This window comes from Carassius auratus, chromosome 6, assembly GCF_003368295.1.
Source record: "Carassius auratus strain Wakin chromosome 6, ASM336829v1, whole genome shotgun sequence".
Classification (NCBI taxonomy): domain Eukaryota; kingdom Metazoa; phylum Chordata; class Actinopteri; order Cypriniformes; family Cyprinidae; genus Carassius; species Carassius auratus.
In genome coordinates, this window is record NC_039248.1 from 254,189 (window position 1) to 271,737 (window position 17,549).

The following is a 17,549-nucleotide window of genomic DNA, read 5'->3' on the forward strand; positions in this document are numbered from 1 at the left end:
GGTGCTTTACTGAAACTTGGGGAGCACGAACACACGTCAACATAGGTGCACCGGAAAAGGGCGTGTCCTGAAGCGAGTCCCAGCTTGTCATTGGTTGTCATGTGATTGATGTGCTGACGTGGGCGTGAGCGCTCAGGAAGTTTGTAATGAACCGCTGTTGTGTTTGAGGTAAGAACAGTCGCATTAACTTCATAAGTTCACATTTTTATGGTTAAATGTGTTTGTTTATCAGTTTTTTTTCCAGCTGAAACAAGTGTTTAGTTTGTAAAGAGTTGCGTTGTGTTTTTGTTCACTGAAGAGCGAGCGTTGCTACATTCTGACACGTTCGAGTCTCTGGATTGTTACATGTTTATCCTTATAATATAAAGTTTTTTTTTTTTTTTTACTTATAAACGAGGGTTTTGTAAGCAAATTTGTAATACTGTTTGTAAATTTTATGGTTTTGATGCTTGACAATAGACATGTAGTCGGACAAAACAACACTTATTGGTCTTTTTACTCTGGAAGTCATTGAATTGAATTGAATTGAATTAATTAATTTATTTCGAGCGATATATAATGACACCTAACAAGGCCAATAAAGAAACATTTGATTCATTTATACAATAAATTAAATTCATCATACTTACGTCATACTTTAACAACACTCTGGAAGTCATTGATTTAAGTTGTTTTTACTGTTCAGTTGACTTTCTCAGTATCAGCAGAGTTTCCCCATCTTAAACATTTCAAATGGTGTTTAACAAGGCTTTTTCTCTCATGTTTTCATTCTTAGCGAGGGTTTGTAGATATATATATATATATATAATGAGGTGCAGTTTTCTGTTGGCTGAAGAGAGATGTGTCATTTCTGCTTTGGTTTGCAAAGTAACCCACATCTATTATTTTAGATGTTAAAAGATTGTCTTTGGTTAGCCTTTATCAGTCCTGATCAAATATGATTCTGTGCTGCTGGTTTCCTCTTCAATGCTTTGTTTGCCTTGACTTGTGATAAACTTGTGGTGAAGTTTTTCTCAGTTGTCAGAATCATTAACATGAGACTGAGATGCTATGTTAAGTACCGTTCAAAGGTTTATCATAAAAAAAAAACAGTATTTTAATATTAATTATAATATTGTATTTTTATAATAAAATTAAAATGATATAATAAATCGATTTAAAAAAATGACTGTAAAGGCATTTATATGTTATATAACAATTATATTTAAAAAATAAATGCTGTTGTTTTGAATTTCTTTTAAATTTATCAAATAATCTTGGAAAGAAAGTGTATCATAGTTTCCACAAAAATATTGGGCAGCTGTTTTCAATATTGATAATGCTCCAAATATATATATTTATTTTTTTCGAAAAGCAAATCAGCATATTAGATTGATTTCTGATCATGTGACACTGAAGATGCATTTATTTTACGATACATTCACATAGAAAACACTTATTTTATTAGAAATGACTGAGTTGTAAACATGCTGAAATGAGACAGATTTTGAGGTATGTGTTAATAAATTCTGGCTTGTTTAGAGGTCATTAAGGTCATGAGGATGATCTTGTGCACTTACTCGTGTGTGATGTCAGCGTTAAAGGAGTTGAGTCTTCGTCAAGAGAAATAAGATGATGAGCCGAAGCTACATCGACATTGTCTGTCAATTTAGAGCGTGGTCCGACAGAATTAGAGCCGATCTGTTCTCTTACTGTCTGTTTCTCTCTCAAACACACACACATTAGCAGATGAAAAGAATAGCTGAGCTTGTTACAAACTGCTGGCACGGCTTTCATGCTGTGTGTGTGTGTGTGATGTTTTCATGTTTAGATGGTTTAATGTTGGAATATTAGTTTTTAATGCTGCGTGTCAGATCACAGTGTTTGTGTGATGGGTTACAGATGTTGTGTGTGTGTGTGTGTGTGTGTGTGAGAGAGAGAGAGAGAGAGGGAACAGTTGAATGCACTGGGTTCACCTTCTTTGTTAGTTTCGCACTCGTCCATCACAGAATAAGGGATTGAATGGCTCTGGACGTGGATAGTTCAGTTAGTCAGCGCTTAACTCATCTCTAGGATGAAGGAGGTTTAACTCCTCGATGGCTGCTGAAGGGTGGAGGGCTCCAGGTTTTAAAGGACTTCATCATCATCATCATCATCATCATCGTGTGTCACTCTGGGTAGGTTCTCATGGTGGATCATCAGAGCAGGAGAACAGTGATGATAGGGCACTTTTTAACCCTGTGAAGCTTATTGTCTAATATTTAATACACGAAAGCCTCTAAATCATCATCTTCATCAGAACTTTGCTGCTAAACACGTCACTCACTGTCTTCTCCGAGCCTTCTGGCGTCTAACTGATAGCTTAGACTTTTTAGAAAGGGAAATCAAATATGATCATTCATCTCTCAAAAATTGTAATGCATTGCATTATATGTTTTGATCATCAAACTTATCATTCAAACATCGTCTAGCTGAGACATATTATTGGTGATATTGAGTGACGACTGAAATTTCTATCATTTTGGTGGATTTCATTGATTTACAACCATCAGAATTTCATCATAAATAACAAAATTTTTGCACAATTTGGGCCTCTGAATAAAAACATGTTTTTTCTTCCATATTTTCATGATATCAGACTATCTGAGCCATAAAAGCCTGCTGTATCAAAATATGATAATCAACAGAAATGCAAACTTCTTTCTTTTCATTAATATTTTTGTCTGACTTTTATTTGATGTGTCAGGCTTTACAGGGTTAAAATCTGTTTGTGGCACAAGGAGGTAATTTCTGTAATTTTAAATATGCACACAAATATGCATTTTAATGCAAGAAATCTCTTTAGGTTGATATATATATTTTTGTTTGACCGCTGTGAGCTTGAATGAAAAAGGAGAGGTTTCAACTCGTCAAGGTGTTTCTTAATGTCAACAAATCATATTTCACGCTATTAACCTTCTCCTTATTTCCTGTACTGATCTTATTGTGAATAATTCATCAGTGCAGGTTATTCTAAAGGAAAATACACTAAAACACCAAAGAGATCTTCTAGTCTGTTATTGCGTAACATGCATTTGTCAGATATATATTGTGTCAAAATCCAGTTTTACAAATGTTGGCAATGTAGTTTTTGGCATGGCTTCAGATCTTCTAGCATGTCATGATAATAAACAGCTGTGCTTTGAGACTCGGGAACATCTCTGAAGACAGTGAGGGGACGTCAGGAAGCATCTGATCTTTGTCTGTTGCTCTTCAGTCCCAGACCATGAACTACGTGGGTCATCTGGCCGAGACGGTGTTTGTGACCGTGAAGGAGCTGTATCGCGGTCTGAATCCGGCTACGCTCACCGGTGGCATCGACGTCATCGTGGTCCGTCAGCCCGATGGCAGATACCAGTGCTCACCGTTTCACGTGCGCTTCGGGAAACTCGGCGTCCTGCGCTCCAAAGAGAAAGTGGTGAGGTGGAAATGTGTTCAGATGAAGTTACCTACCATCAGTTATCAGTTATTTTATGTTTATGTTCTGAACATCTGCGTGATGGCTTCGTTAAAGCTGTCAGAAGAACTAACCAAATCTAAACACCAGACGGCTGTTGTTTGCAGGAAATAGATATCAGGATATGCAAGCGTTTTCATAAATGTGTCATAAACACAGCTACCACATTTTGTCAGAATGAAAAAAAAAAATGCTTTTGAAATTTGACTTATGTTTTTTTTTATTATTATTTAACAGCAATGTTAATCAATTTACATTTAATTACTTATTTTACAGAAACGGCAGTCACATTTTAACTTATTTAACTTAACTTGTTAATTTATTTTCATTGGTAGTCACATTTCCATTCAAGAGCAATTACATTTCACTTCCTAAATGAAATTATGCATTTCATAAAATTTGCTGTCCAATGCGGAGTTAAAATTCCAGTGCTGTAAAATAATAATATGACTGTAATATTTTTGTAAAATAAAAACTAAGATTTAAAATGGTAAATTAAATTAGTTAAATACAATAAATTGAATTGTTAAATGAAAACATGACTGCTATTCAATAAAAATATGATATATATATTAATAATAATAATAATAATATTTAATATTAATATAATGTCATTCAACAGCAATTGCATGTCATTTAGCTTAGTTAGAATTAAACAGTGTAACTAATGAATTTTTTTAAAGGCTTGTTATTTCAATTAATCATAATTGAACATAATTTATTTTAACATTATATTTTACAACTAATTTAATGAACATTTAATGCAACTTTCTACTCTCTCTGACCATTAGAATTAAACTTTTTTTGCATCTGTACCTTTAAGCCTCCTTTGTGTAACAGACTTCTGTGTACAGAATATGTGATGATATGTAAATGATGAAGGTCATATGTTAATGAGCTCATGCATAATGAATGAGTCTTGACTATTTCTACATAGCACATGATTTTTTTTTTCTTTCCAACGAGTGAAGAAAATCTTATCTCGCTCATTAATTGTTTGGTTTTTCAGAATTCGTTTTTTCTAATCCAGCAAGCCTGAGACATGCTGCTCCGCGTTGAGCTCATGTAGCCGCTGTATTTGTGGTCCACAGGTGGATATTGAGGTCAACGGAGAGCCTGTGAGCCTGCATATGAAGCTGGGAGATAACGGAGAGGCGTTCTTCGTGGAGGAGAACGAGGATTTTCAGGTCTGTCTGGATGACTGTGAGTTCTCTAGTGTGATGTTCTCCTGTGGTTTTCACGATTCTCTCTCTGTGTCCGTCTCAGACGCGGGTTCCTGTTCACCTCTGCACCTCTCCGATCCCCACCGACGTCCCAGAAGTGTTCGAGATGACCGAGTCTCCCTCCAGCGTCACGTGCTCCTCCAGCCGCCGCAAAAAACGCCGCAGGAGGAGAACGCGTTCAGACACGACTCCGCGAGAGGAGGCCAGTTCCTCCTCAGACGAGAAAGAAAGCCTAGATCAAGATTTCCTAAAGGAAGAGTCGCCTCTGGCCGCAAGGTTAGAGGTTTACTAAAGTTATTGTGCATTTACTTTTCCTGAAATGTCTGAGAGTGTCTGATAAGTGTAAGATTGCCGGCTTCTTATTTCATGAAGCGATGCATAAGTTAGAAATGATATACTACTACCACTAATTCATTTAGCATTGCACCATTAAACCTAGCTGAAAAATAACCCTGCATGCGTCCGACTAGGAGGAACGGTTGAATTAAAATAACAGACTGACTGAATTGCGCTATTAATAAACTTGTTCTACCTGACAAACTTCAATCCTTTAGACGATCCTTTAAACTTACAAAGTAATATATTGCTGTTAGCAACACTTCAACACACATCCTAAGCCCCACGTCTCTGTGTGCATGTCATAGAAAATCAAACTTAATACGGTAAATAAATGCCATTTCTAATAGTTGTTTGGTAGACACTAGACACTACACGTCTAGTGTGGATGTTACCTTCCACTTTAAAGGGATAGTTCACACACACACACACACACACACACACACACACACACACACACACACACACACACACACACACAAAGATAATTATTATTTTCTCTCATGTTGTTCCAAAAAAACATGAGTTTCTATCTTTCGCTGAAGTTGGCGGTAGCCATTGACTTCTAAAGTAGGAAAAAAAATACTATGGTTAATGGCTACTGTTAATTGTTTGCTTACCCACATTCTTCAAAATATCTTCTTTTGCGTACAACAAAAGATGGGTGTGTGAATGATGATAATCTTTTCATTTTTGGGTGAACTATCCCTTAATAGTGTGGACCCCTGAACGGCTGCTGAACCCAGGCCCAGGACACTGATGATTTGTGTTTTTGCTCTCTTCAGTAAGTCTGTGTACTACTCGCTGACAGAGGAACCGTACGAGGAAGCGTCTGGAGCTCAGATCAGAGACGTTCATCCTCACTCTGATGGAGACTGTTCTGTGAATGAGAGGTAGTTATGTGTCCATATCTGATCTCTCTGCTCGTGTTATGGATGTCTGAAGGCAGAGCCGTTGTCTGTGTCTGTAGTGTGTTCTTCAGCCGTCCATCATCTCCTAAGAGTGATTCAGAGTTGTGTAAGCAGCAGGAGTCTCTCGGGCCTCAGATGCAGTGGAACTGGGGTGCTTTTCCCAAGGTACCTTGCTGCATTCAACTACTGCATGCATGCTGTTTGATCAAAGTAGATTACTAGATTTTCTGACAATTGCATGTGCAAAACTCACTCTCTGTTGTGAAAAAATAGGGCTGAGCAATACAGCGAAACAATTTCACAATATAATGTTTCAAATTGTATCAGTTTTCATCATTGATAATAATCAGAAATGTTTCTTGAGCAGCAAATCATCATATTAGAATGATTTCTGAAGATCATGTGACACTGGAACAGTGATGCTGAAAATTCAGCTGCGCATCACAGAAATAAATTACATTTTTTTGGGAATATTGCAATAGAAAAGATTTTAAATTGTAATAATATTTCACAATATTACAGTTTTACTATTTGAGAAATAAATGCAGATTTAGTGAGCAGAACATAATTCTTTTTAAAATCATTTAAAAGAAAGAAATCTCACCGACCCCAAACTTTTTAACATTACTGAGGTATTTCATTAGGATCCTACACAAAACAGTTGACTCAGTGGTTCTTGTGTCTGTGTAGGTGTGTCAGGCAGAGAGGGATGAATCTGATTCGCTGCCAGACCCGCCAATCACAGCCTCTGACCACTCCCACTTCCGCACCATCCTTCGCCAAGCCTCCATTGACCTGGAGAGCACAGACTCTACAGCGATGGTGACCGTAGTGAGACCCGAGCCTCAGATTGGTACAACCAGCCCCTATACATCACATGACACTCACACAGCTGTTTCGTCTTCAGTTAACACACAACTGGACCTCAAGGTCACCCAAACACATGTAGTGACCTTTCAGTCCGCAGACGACTCCTTCCCACAGACCTGGACTGCACCAGAAAACTCAGAGACCAAAGACTTGACCGTTAGCAGCACAGACAATCACACGCAGACCTATAATATAACAAGCTCTACTAGCACAATGCATGGGAGCAGTGCTGGTTCAGACACCGTGGCTCCTGTAGGAAGCCAAGAAACCTGGGGTGAAAATAATGTCTCGTTCACATCCGAAATCCAAACCATCACATCCGCTGAGACTCAATCAGATATGGTTTTAGAAGCAGAGGTGAACTCAGTGGACACAATCACTGCTTTACAAAGCTCTGTGGGAGGCTCAGAGGAGGGGGCGGGGTTAGAGACTTCACCGACCAATCAGAATGCAGAGCTAGTTGGAGTGACACCAGCTCTGGAGTCCATCACCAAATCAGAGAATTCAATGCTTCCTGAGTCCTCGAAAACACCAGACCCTCTGGACAAGAGGAAAGGTAGCGGATTACACTTGTACTTGTGATTCAGTGACTGAAAATGGTTTGAAACATCGCACCTGAACTGCACTTGTTGTTTTTTCTAGTCAAGCGGAGTCATCATTTGGGACCATCTGATATCTATCTCGATGACCTCTCCAGTCTTGACCCTGAAGCTGCTGCCCTCTATTTTCCAAAGAGGTTAGAAGCTTTATAGGCAACATGCTGAACCCATTTGTTATAAATAAATTAAACCCATTTTTTTTTTCTTTTTCTTTTTGACACAATAAATAAATGGTTGTAAGACTACAGCAATAAAAAGAAAAATAATAATTTAGTATATTATTATTATTACTATTATTATCAAAAAGAATAATAAAAATTAAATCTACATAAAGTAAATCTGTTTTGTTGTTTTTTTCACAATAAATAAATGGTTGTAGCACTACAGCAATGAAAATATAATATTCACCGAGTATTATTATTATTAATTGCAAGAATAAAATAAAACTTTGTTTTTTTATATATAATTTTTGATGCAATAAATTATTGTAGGACTACGGCAATAAAAAAATCTAAAATGAATTTAATTTATTATTATTATAATTATAAAAATAAAATCTACATAAAATAAATCTATTTAATTGTTTTGTTTTTTTGACACAACAAATAAATGGTTACTTCAGCAATGGAAATATAATATTCACTGAGTATTATTATTATTAATTGCAAGAATAAAATAAAACTTTGTTTTTTTATATATAATTTTTGATGCAATAAATTATTGTAGGACTACGGCAATAAAAAATATAAAATGAATTTAATTTATTATTATTATTATAAAAATAAAATCTACATAAAATAAATCTATTTAATTGTTTTGTTTTTTTGACACAACAAATAAATGGTTACTTCAGCAATGGAAATATAATATTCACTGAGTATTATTATTATTATTATTAATAATATCAAGAATAAAATAAAACTGTTTTGTTTTATCTATTATTTTTGATGCAATAAACAATTAATTGCAGGACTACAGCAATAAGATCTATTAAATAAAAGAAAATCTATAATTTATTATTATTATTGCTATTATTATGTTTTTATGTGTTTTATGTGTCTTTATGATCACGAATATTTTTTCAGCGTTATGATTGTTAATCTGCATATTTCTCACTTGAGAATGAATGGCTGTAATTATCCAAACAACACATCAAATACGTTTCTTCACCCAACAACATTATTCACAGACATCCAAAATTAGAAGTTTAACAATCATTTAACATTTAGTCATTTAGCAGATGCTTTTTTCCCCAAAGCGACTTACGATTGAGGACAATGGAAGCAATCAAAATTAACAAAAGAGCAAGGATACACAAGTGCTATAACATGTCTCAGTACACGTAGCAATATATAATAATAAACACAAGTCTAAAAGTTTTTTTGTATTTTGTTTTGTGTGCGAGAGTTGGAGGGTCAAGTCAGAACCCGTCACTGTGGACAGATCCACGTCTGTGATGGTTCTGCGGTTGTGGCTGATTACTGTACTATTATTAAGCGTTATATAAGGAATGAGGGGGAATGTCCAGACGCTTGTCCAGGAGTTTAATTCCTGTCCCTCTCTCCATGTCTTCAGTGAGACGGAGTCGTCAGATCTCGTCTGGACTCATGGACCGGATCCGTGTCCTCCCTCGGGTCAGATGTCCTCTCCGTCACTGGCCAGCGCTAACACAGACAGCGGCTCTGAATATCTGTCCGACTCCACCACAGACGCGCTGGACGTCACCATGTCTCTGTGTGGGAGAGGAGACATCAGTCAGATCAGTAAAGGTGAAGAGAGACTAACCTATAAATCCAGCCATGTTCAGTCACGAGTTCTGTTGTAGTTTCTGCTTTTGTCTCCGTGTGCCGTGTAGCTCCACCCACAGTGATATCTTATTAGTCTTCACTTCATATGTGACCCTGGACCACAAAACCAGTCAGAAGTAGTAGTTTTAGTCATGGGAAGTTTAACTCGGGGGGGAAAAGGGCCTCTGTTTTTATATTCTATCTGCTTGTTTCTTTTTGTTTTATACATACAGCTAACAGCACTTGCATATTATTGCCTTTTTTTTGATTGCTTCTGCTGCCATCATTTATAAATCACTTTGGATAAAAGCATCTGCTCTATGACTAAATGTAAGCAGCACAGTTATATTTGTAGCAATAGTCAATAATACATTGAATGGGTCAAAATGATACATTTTTCTTTTATGCCAAAAATCATTAGGATATTACGTAAAGATCATGTTCCATTTAATATATTTTGTAAATTCCCTACTATAAATATATAAAAAATACATTTTTTGATTAGTAATATACATGGCTAAGGACTTTAAAGGCGATTTTCTCAATATTTAGATTTTTTTGCACACAATTTTCAAATAGTTGTATCTCAGACACATATTATAAGATCTTAACAAACCATACATCAATGGATTGCTTATTTATTTATTTATTGATGCATACATTTTGATAAAAATAAATAAAATCACCCTCATGACTGGTTTTGTAGCCCAGGGTCACATATATTGAGCATCAAATATGTTATGATTGTGATTTTGTTGTTTCATGCAGGACACAAAAATGATTCAAGCAGATATCTTTAGCTCTTCCTGTAGTTTAACGCTTTTCTTTCTTTCTTTCTTTTGTCCGTGTGTCGCAGAGAAGTTCATGGAGCATCTTGTCAAGTATCAAGACTTTGTCAACAACCCTGGAATTACTGAAGACCCGAACCTTGTCATCTGCATCAACTCGAAGTTAGCATCTGTTATATTCTTTTATTAAAACTGTTGGTAACAGCAGACTGTAGAACAACAAGTGATCACATCACTTGTTAATCCAATTAATAGCAAATTACATTTGGCTGTGAAAATACCCCCTAAAGATTATATAATGCTTTTTTGTGTTAAGCCTAACATAAAGTATGGAGCACAAAAGAAGATTATTTTTTTTCTTGCATTTATTGGTTTATGGAGTTGCATCATATTTTTCAACATTTGGCTTCATTTCATCACATATGCACTCTGATTATATTATGGTTCGTGGTTGATTTGTTTCAGATATTATAACTGGGCAGTGGCAGCACCAATGATTCTGTCAGTTCAGGCTTTCCAGAAGACTTTACCAAAGGTAGATGGGGCCAGAGATCTTTGAGTACTGCTCCAAAGACTAATCGTTCAGAGCTCATGACTTGTTTTTTCTGCTGTAGAGCACCATTGAGCAACTGGTCAGAGATAAGATGCCTAAAAAGTCTGGCCGCTGGTGGTTCTCATGGAGGAGGAAAGAACGGAACAATGTTGTGGTAAAAACTCAATATGAAACTGAATCTAACATTTCAGAAATAATGCTTATGTCAAGAAAGGAGCAACTCTATTGTGCAATTTCCCTTTGAGAGACTGATAAGTACACTATCTGCTGACTGCGTCTGTATATCTCTAATGCGGCACATGCACATGCATTTTTTTCTCATGTTAGGGAAGCCAAAGGTCAGATGCAGAGGGGAATCAGCTTGAAACATCGGCTGCTATCACTGGACACGCGTCACTGAAGTAAGATGTGTGTTTGCATGCATGCAAAACATGATGCACTCAATAATTCAGAAGCTTCAGAAGGCATGCACCAGCGCAAACCACCAAAAGTGCACAAAAATGTGTTGGAGATGTCTTATGTGTCATGATACGAGACAAAAAATGATGCAAAGGAATAAACAAAAGCAGCATACATTAATTAAATTTCATGCAGCCACACCAACAGTCAGTATAAAGAACAAATCTACAGGACAAATGAGAGAAAATAAAACCAAAGTAAATTAAATGCAATGCATGCGTGTGCACCACATCTTAAAGCATTTAAATCTCATGCAACCTTTCAGGGACTTTTTAAAACGTTACATACATTTTGTACGCTTGTTATGAAACCAGCATGTGTGTGTATAGGCTTCCTCTCCTTATCAGAGAGCGCTTGACCTTTGACTTCAGTTAAACATGGTGAAAGGCAGTATTATCAGCACTGTTGACTGACTGTGCATTGCTCACTTTGATCTTTGACCCAGTATATGCATGCATTTCTGTTTGTTCTGTGTATGCAGGAGTTCTGTTGAACTCTCGAGTGATGAGGACGGCTCTGTCTCCGTGAGGAAGAACAGTGAAGCGATGAACACGGCGCAGTGCATCAGTCAGATGTACCGCAAATCTCTGCGGCTGACCTCTGAACAGATCGTAAGAGTCCCATCAACAACAGCACCAGCATCTGTGTGTCAAAGAGTAGAGTTTAGACATAAGCAAGTGTAAGACTTTATTTAGAAGAATATTCCAAATAAATATAAACATTATATATATATATTAGTGGTGTAACGGTTCACAAATTCACGGTTCGGTTCGATACAATACACTGGTGTCACGGTTCGGTACGTTTTGGTACTTTTTAGATACAACACAATGAAAAAATTGGCAAATAAATTTCCTTGATTTTTAAAAAAAAACAATTTTTATTAAAACTAACAATGTTTTTTTTTGTTTTTTTTTACATTGAACAATGATGGAGCTATTTTTTTACCAATCTTCTAAGGTGTTTTCTTAGCAGCATACTGTATAAAACAAAAACAGCTCCTTATAAAAAAAAAAGAAAACATGAAAATGTTCTATTATTGTAGTAGTTATGTACTAATACAAAGATGTAACTTTTTATATGGAACTCTGTAACTCTTTATATTGAGTGTGTTTTTACTCAATTGGTTTTCTATAGGGCTTATGTTTTTTGGAACAAAGCAGGAATTACGGTCTGTCTGAAATGGGCTCGTGAAGGAATATCGTAACGGGGCTCAATTACATTAAGCATGTTCTTAAAACCTGCATTTTCCACTATAGGCGCTCGCTCACTCAGTACGCGCTGAAGGCTCGTTGCATAATGGCCAATGTGTTTAACAGACCAGAAATAGAAGATCCTCCAATAAGCAACAGGTCTGGTGTTTGGGTGCACTTTGGATTCCCTGCAAGCTATAATGGTGATGACAGAATGAATGGTAAATAGTGAGGTCTCATATCGGCGGCTATAATGTAAATGAAGCCTAATCGCCGCGGTGATGTCTCTTGCCCTGTTTGAATCAGTTGGAAATATCTGCATAAATGCTGCGGGGATAGTTTGTTGCATGTATGTTTCTCCTTTTTTTCGTCTTTTCCCAGATACTGACACACTAAGGTGATGTCGGCGTAAATGAGTTGACATGTTTCAAGTATTCCCACTGGTGTTTTTCTTTTTTTTTTTTAAGTCCCGCTGGTGTACCATATTTTCATGTAGATGCGACATACCGTTGTTTTTTTTTATCCACCACTCTCTTGCCATCACCATGGCTTACAGGGAATCCAAAGTGCACCCAAACACCAGACCTGTTGGTTATTGGAGGATCTTCTATTTCTGGTCTGTTAAACGCATATTATTTCTTTTTTATTGATTTATTTTGAGGTAAATTTGAACTAGTCATTTTGTCTGCCTTTTTTTTCACGTCTAGTTAAATTTGACCTCAAAATAAATAAGAAGAAATAGGTATTTATTTATTTAATGAAATAATATTAGTTTTTATTAATATTTCTTTTTTCGAATAATTTATTTTTATTAATATTTTTAATATTAATCTTTTTTTTTAAGTCACAATATAATTTTTTTTTCCATCCACAAAAACTTGTTTCAACTGTGGAAAAAAGGTCACTGCAATTTTTATTTTATTTTATACAATTCAGGCTTTATCATCTTCTTATCTCACATTTCTGATTTTTTTCTCAGAATTGTTAGACATAAAAGTCATAATTATGAAATGTAAACTCAAAACTTTGCATTTGTGTGAGAAAACGATTTATTATTATTATTATATTCCATGATGGAAACGGCTTTAATAAATTTTACAATAGTAATAATTTAGGTTGAAAATATGATTAATCTGAATTGTGCATTAAAATGTCACAATGCAAATAAAATAAAACATCTATAAATAAATAACCACTATATATATATATATATATATATATATATATATATATATATATATATATATATATATATATATATATATATATATGCATTTAGATAATCAAGCTTGATTATATGAATTTAAATTGCTGTATTACAGTCGTTAGAATCTTTTGCAATACTCAGTGCTCTCAAATGAAGGCTGCTTTATTGAAAACACTACTCATTGATAGACTAGACATGAGCAGTGGCCTGTGTGAGTGTCTGATGTTTCTGTGTGTGTGTGTGTGTGTGTGTGCGTGTGTGTGTCAGGAGGGTCTGAATCTGCGTGAAGGAGCTAATACGGTTGTGTTCAGTGTGACCACACAGTATCAGGGCACCTGTCGCTGTGAAGCCGCTATCTACCTCTGGAGCTACGACGACAAAATCATCATCTCCGACATCGACGGGACCATCACCAGGCGAGTCTCTCTGAATCCCTGCAGGATTTTAGGTTACTCTCTGTCACATCAGGCTGACAGTGGTTCATCTTTCTCTCTGTATCAGGTCAGATGCTCTGGGGCAGATTTTACCACAGCTGGGGAAAGACTGGACTCATCACGGCATCGCCAAACTATATCACAAAATACATCAGTAAGAAACAAATTCACAACTTCCTGATTTAATGAAATGCTTGTTGTTCACTATAAATATGTGCACATTTTTATATGTAGTTTTGAGACATACAGAAACTGTTTTAAGCAGCAACAACACAAATATACATGCCATATATATAGGTGTCATATACCTTTATTATATATATACTTTTTTTTTTTTTTTACCTGAGATGCACCAAAAAAAAGTGTTATGTTGCATCACATCTTGCCAATTTATTTGTAACCTGTTAAAACTTCATGCATCTTAAGACATCTGGTCTACTCTGTTCTGGCCTGTTAAGCTGTTTTTGAATATGTTATGTGATAAAATGCATGCTTTAATTTTTCGACAGCCCTGTTAATACTTTTATTCCTCAAGGATGCATTAAATTGATCAAAAGTGGCAGTGAAGACATTTATAATGTGACAAAAATATTGTTTTTATTTTAAATAAATGCTGTTCTTTTGGACTTTGTTCATCCAAGAATCCTAAAAATAAATAAATGTCAGTTTCCACAAGAATATTACACGACAGCAAATCAGTATATACGAATGATTTCTGAAGATCATGTGACACTGAAGAGTGTAAAAATGCAGTTTTGAGCACAGGAATAAATTACATTTTAACAGATATTCACATAGAAGAGATTGGGTTTAAATTATAATAATATTTCACTATTTTTACTGTATTTCTGATCAAATAAATGCAGCCTGAGTGAGCAGAAGAGACTTCTTTCAGTTTAAATCATTACACTTTTACTGACCCTCACGCGTTTGAATGCTAGTGTGTTTAAGAAGCATTTGTGATCCTGTTCTTGTCTTGCAGGAACGGTTATAAGTTCCTGTACTGTTCGGCTCGAGCTATAGGCATGGCAGACATCACTAAGGCTTACTTGCAATGGGTTAATGATCGAGGAACGGTTTTACCCAAAGGACCGGTGCTTCTGGCTCCCAGCAGCCTGTTCTCAGCCTTACACAGGTGAACACAAGCAGACCATTAATGTAGATCACAGCCATCTCTAACACTACTGTTGACTGTGTGTGTGTGTGTGTGTGTGTGTGTGTGTGTTCTCAGGGAGGTGATTGAGAAGAAGCCGGAGGTGTTTAAGATCGCCTGTCTCACTGATATCAGAGATCTGTTCAGTCCCGTCACACAGCCCTTCTACGCCGCCTTCGGCAACAGAACTAACGTGAGCTTTCCTTCAGCGTCACAAACATGTCAGGAGTGATGGGAACAGGCCTGACTGTGTTTTGTGTCTGTGTGTAGGATGCATACGCATATAAAGAGGTGGGTGTTCCTGAGACTCACATCTTCACTGTGAACCCCAAAGGAGAACTCATACAAGAGAAGACCAAAGGAAACAAGTCCTCGTGAGTCTGGAATACTCCATCCATTTCTAATCATCAATGTTGAAAACAATTATTTTTGTCGAAAAACATCATGCATTTCATTTTTCAGGATTCTTTGATTTATAGATGTTCCTTTAATGTGTCTTTGATGGCAAAAAAAAGTATTATTTTCTTACTGTCCCCATACTTTAAAAAAATAGTACATCACATTTTCCATAAAAAAAGGTTATCAGCAAATACTGTTCATTTTTATTTTATTTTTTTTAAGCATAGATTATAATCAGAAATGTTTCTGGAGTAATGACGCTAAAAAGTAATCTTTTGATCACTGGGATAAATTACTTTTCACAATATAATCAGAAAAACAGTTTTTTTTTTTTATTGTAAATCACAGAATTACAGTTTTTACTGTATTTTTTTACTAGTGCTGTCAAATGATTAATCACGATAAATCGCTTTCAAAATAAAAGTTTTCGTTTACATAATATATCTGTGTGTGTATGTGTATATGTATTATGTATATATAGATACACACACCCATGCATGTGTATATATATTTTAAATATTCATATACATTTTATAATATATATAAATATATTCAATATATAAACATAACATACTTTTCTTAAATATACACATGCATGTGTGTGTAATTATATATACATAAACATACACAGCAGACACAGATATTTATGTAAACAAAAACTTATTTTGGATGCGATTAATCGTTTGACAGCACTAATTTTTGGTCAAATAAATGCAGCTTTGGTAAGCAGAAGACATAAAAAACTTTTGGCTAGTAGTGTCTGTACAGTATACACACAATCAAACAGTGTATTAAAGGAATAGCTCACCCAAAATTATTGTCATTTACTCACCTCTATACAATATTCACGAATTCAACAAAACGAAAAGAAATGCACTTGTTTGACTTTGCTCTGCGTGTGTGTTACTCTCAGTTACTCTCATCTCAGTGATGTGGTGGATCACATCTTCCCCTTCATCTGTAAAGATCCTGCATCCTCCTTCGACTGTCCTGAGTTCAGTCATTTCTCCTTCTGGAGAGAGCCTGTGCCTCGGCTGGACCTCGCTGAGCTGACCTAAACACTGCTTCACACAGACACCCATCGTCTGCTCAGATAGACCTCTTCCTCAGCATCTCTGCTCACTTCCCTTTCTGTTTATCTGTGTGTTCACACCCAAACCTGCTGTAGCATCAACACTGGAGACACACACACATGCAAACACGCACAATGCTTCTCAAACACATGATGCACGCTTGGTGATGATTGCATAACACTACACTGAGCATCAGAGAAGCTCTTTTGATCCACAGATACCTGTGCACTGTGACTATAACACAGGTCTATGTTCATTTCAACTTCTCCCCCAAATAATGTTTTCTATTATTGAGATCTTTTTAAAAACTTTTTTACAATCGCTGGTTACTGTAAAAGTGTGTTTTATCAGCAAATACTTCATACAGCTGAGTTGTATTTTATTTATTTCGGACATTCAAATTCAGCTAAAACAGAGACAGTCTATATATATATAGATATATTTGATTTCCATTTATTGTATTTAAAGACCATTGAAACAATAATAAAAAAATCCCTTTAAATTTGACCTGACTGGATTTTCAGACGTTTCTCAAAGTAAGCATCACTTGCTCGTTCATTAACTCCTCGAGCGTGATTGGACATTAGTGTATCGTGTAGACTGCTGTCTTCAAGAAGTGTGATCTGTGATGGATAGTGATCTTGAATACGCTGAGCTCTGATCAAAACTTGCTGGTTATATATACACTGCTCTCTGTACAGTACAGTCAGGTCTGATGTCATCCAAACATGCTGCTCAAATAATAATTAGACTCAATACGCTCATATCAGTGTTATTTTTTAGTTAGGTACACATCGTACTGACATAAAATTTAATTTTGAGATATTGTAAAATACATGTTATAAATGTATTGTAATATAAAATTTTTAAAGAATACATTAACAATTAAATCAATAACAATCTCCATTATAGATCAAAGTTCCCGTATGACTGGTAAAATAATAATTATTTTTTTTTATGTTGACAAAACTGGACCAAATATCATATGTAGAAAATAGTTTATTATTACTATTTATGTTTATATTTGTAGTATTGCCCATACATTCAATAGTCTAATAAAAAATATTGACAAAAAATATTTTTCTAAAC

At 35.6% G+C, this 17,549-nt stretch overlaps 1 protein-coding gene across 2 annotated transcripts; it reads left to right on the plus strand.

Moving 5' to 3' along the window:
* The first annotated feature begins 80 nt into the window (after positions 1–80).
* LOC113089259 (phosphatidate phosphatase LPIN2) lies at positions 81–16,967 on the plus strand. 2 transcript variants are annotated; one of them, XM_026255967.1, is made up of 20 exons: positions 81–168; positions 3,236–3,436; positions 4,567–4,662; positions 4,742–4,974; positions 5,820–5,927; positions 6,005–6,110; positions 6,636–7,371; positions 7,458–7,551; positions 8,990–9,183; positions 10,058–10,151; positions 10,455–10,524; positions 10,604–10,696; positions 10,870–10,943; positions 11,483–11,612; positions 13,669–13,817; positions 13,903–13,989; positions 14,818–14,970; positions 15,067–15,181; positions 15,259–15,362; positions 16,301–16,967. In XM_026255967.1, exons 2-20 carry the CDS (start codon positions 3,245–3,247, stop codon positions 16,443–16,445), a joined length of 2,973 nt encoding a protein of 990 aa, XP_026111752.1. In that variant the 5' UTR covers positions 81–168; positions 3,236–3,244; the 3' UTR covers positions 16,446–16,967. The 2 variants fall into 2 exon arrangements, with proteins under 2 accessions (XP_026111752.1, XP_026111758.1); XM_026255973.1 differs by lacking the exon at positions 81–168 and having other exon boundaries at positions 3,191–3,436.
* The last annotated feature ends 582 nt before the right edge of the window (positions 16,968–17,549 follow it).

Bases quoted from the DNA above. Each gene is read 5' to 3' on its own strand.
- LOC113089259 (XM_026255967.1), top strand. From the start codon at position 3,245: ATGAACTACGTGGGTCATCTGGCCGAGACGGTGTTTGTGACCGTGAAG. The intron at 4,663-4,741 runs GTCTGTCTGGAT...TGTCCGTCTCAG, and splicing joins AGGAGAACGAGGATTTTCAG to ACGCGGGTTCCTGTTCACCT. The intron at 5,928-6,004 runs GTAGTTATGTGT...CTGTGTCTGTAG, and splicing joins GACTGTTCTGTGAATGAGAG to TGTGTTCTTCAGCCGTCCAT.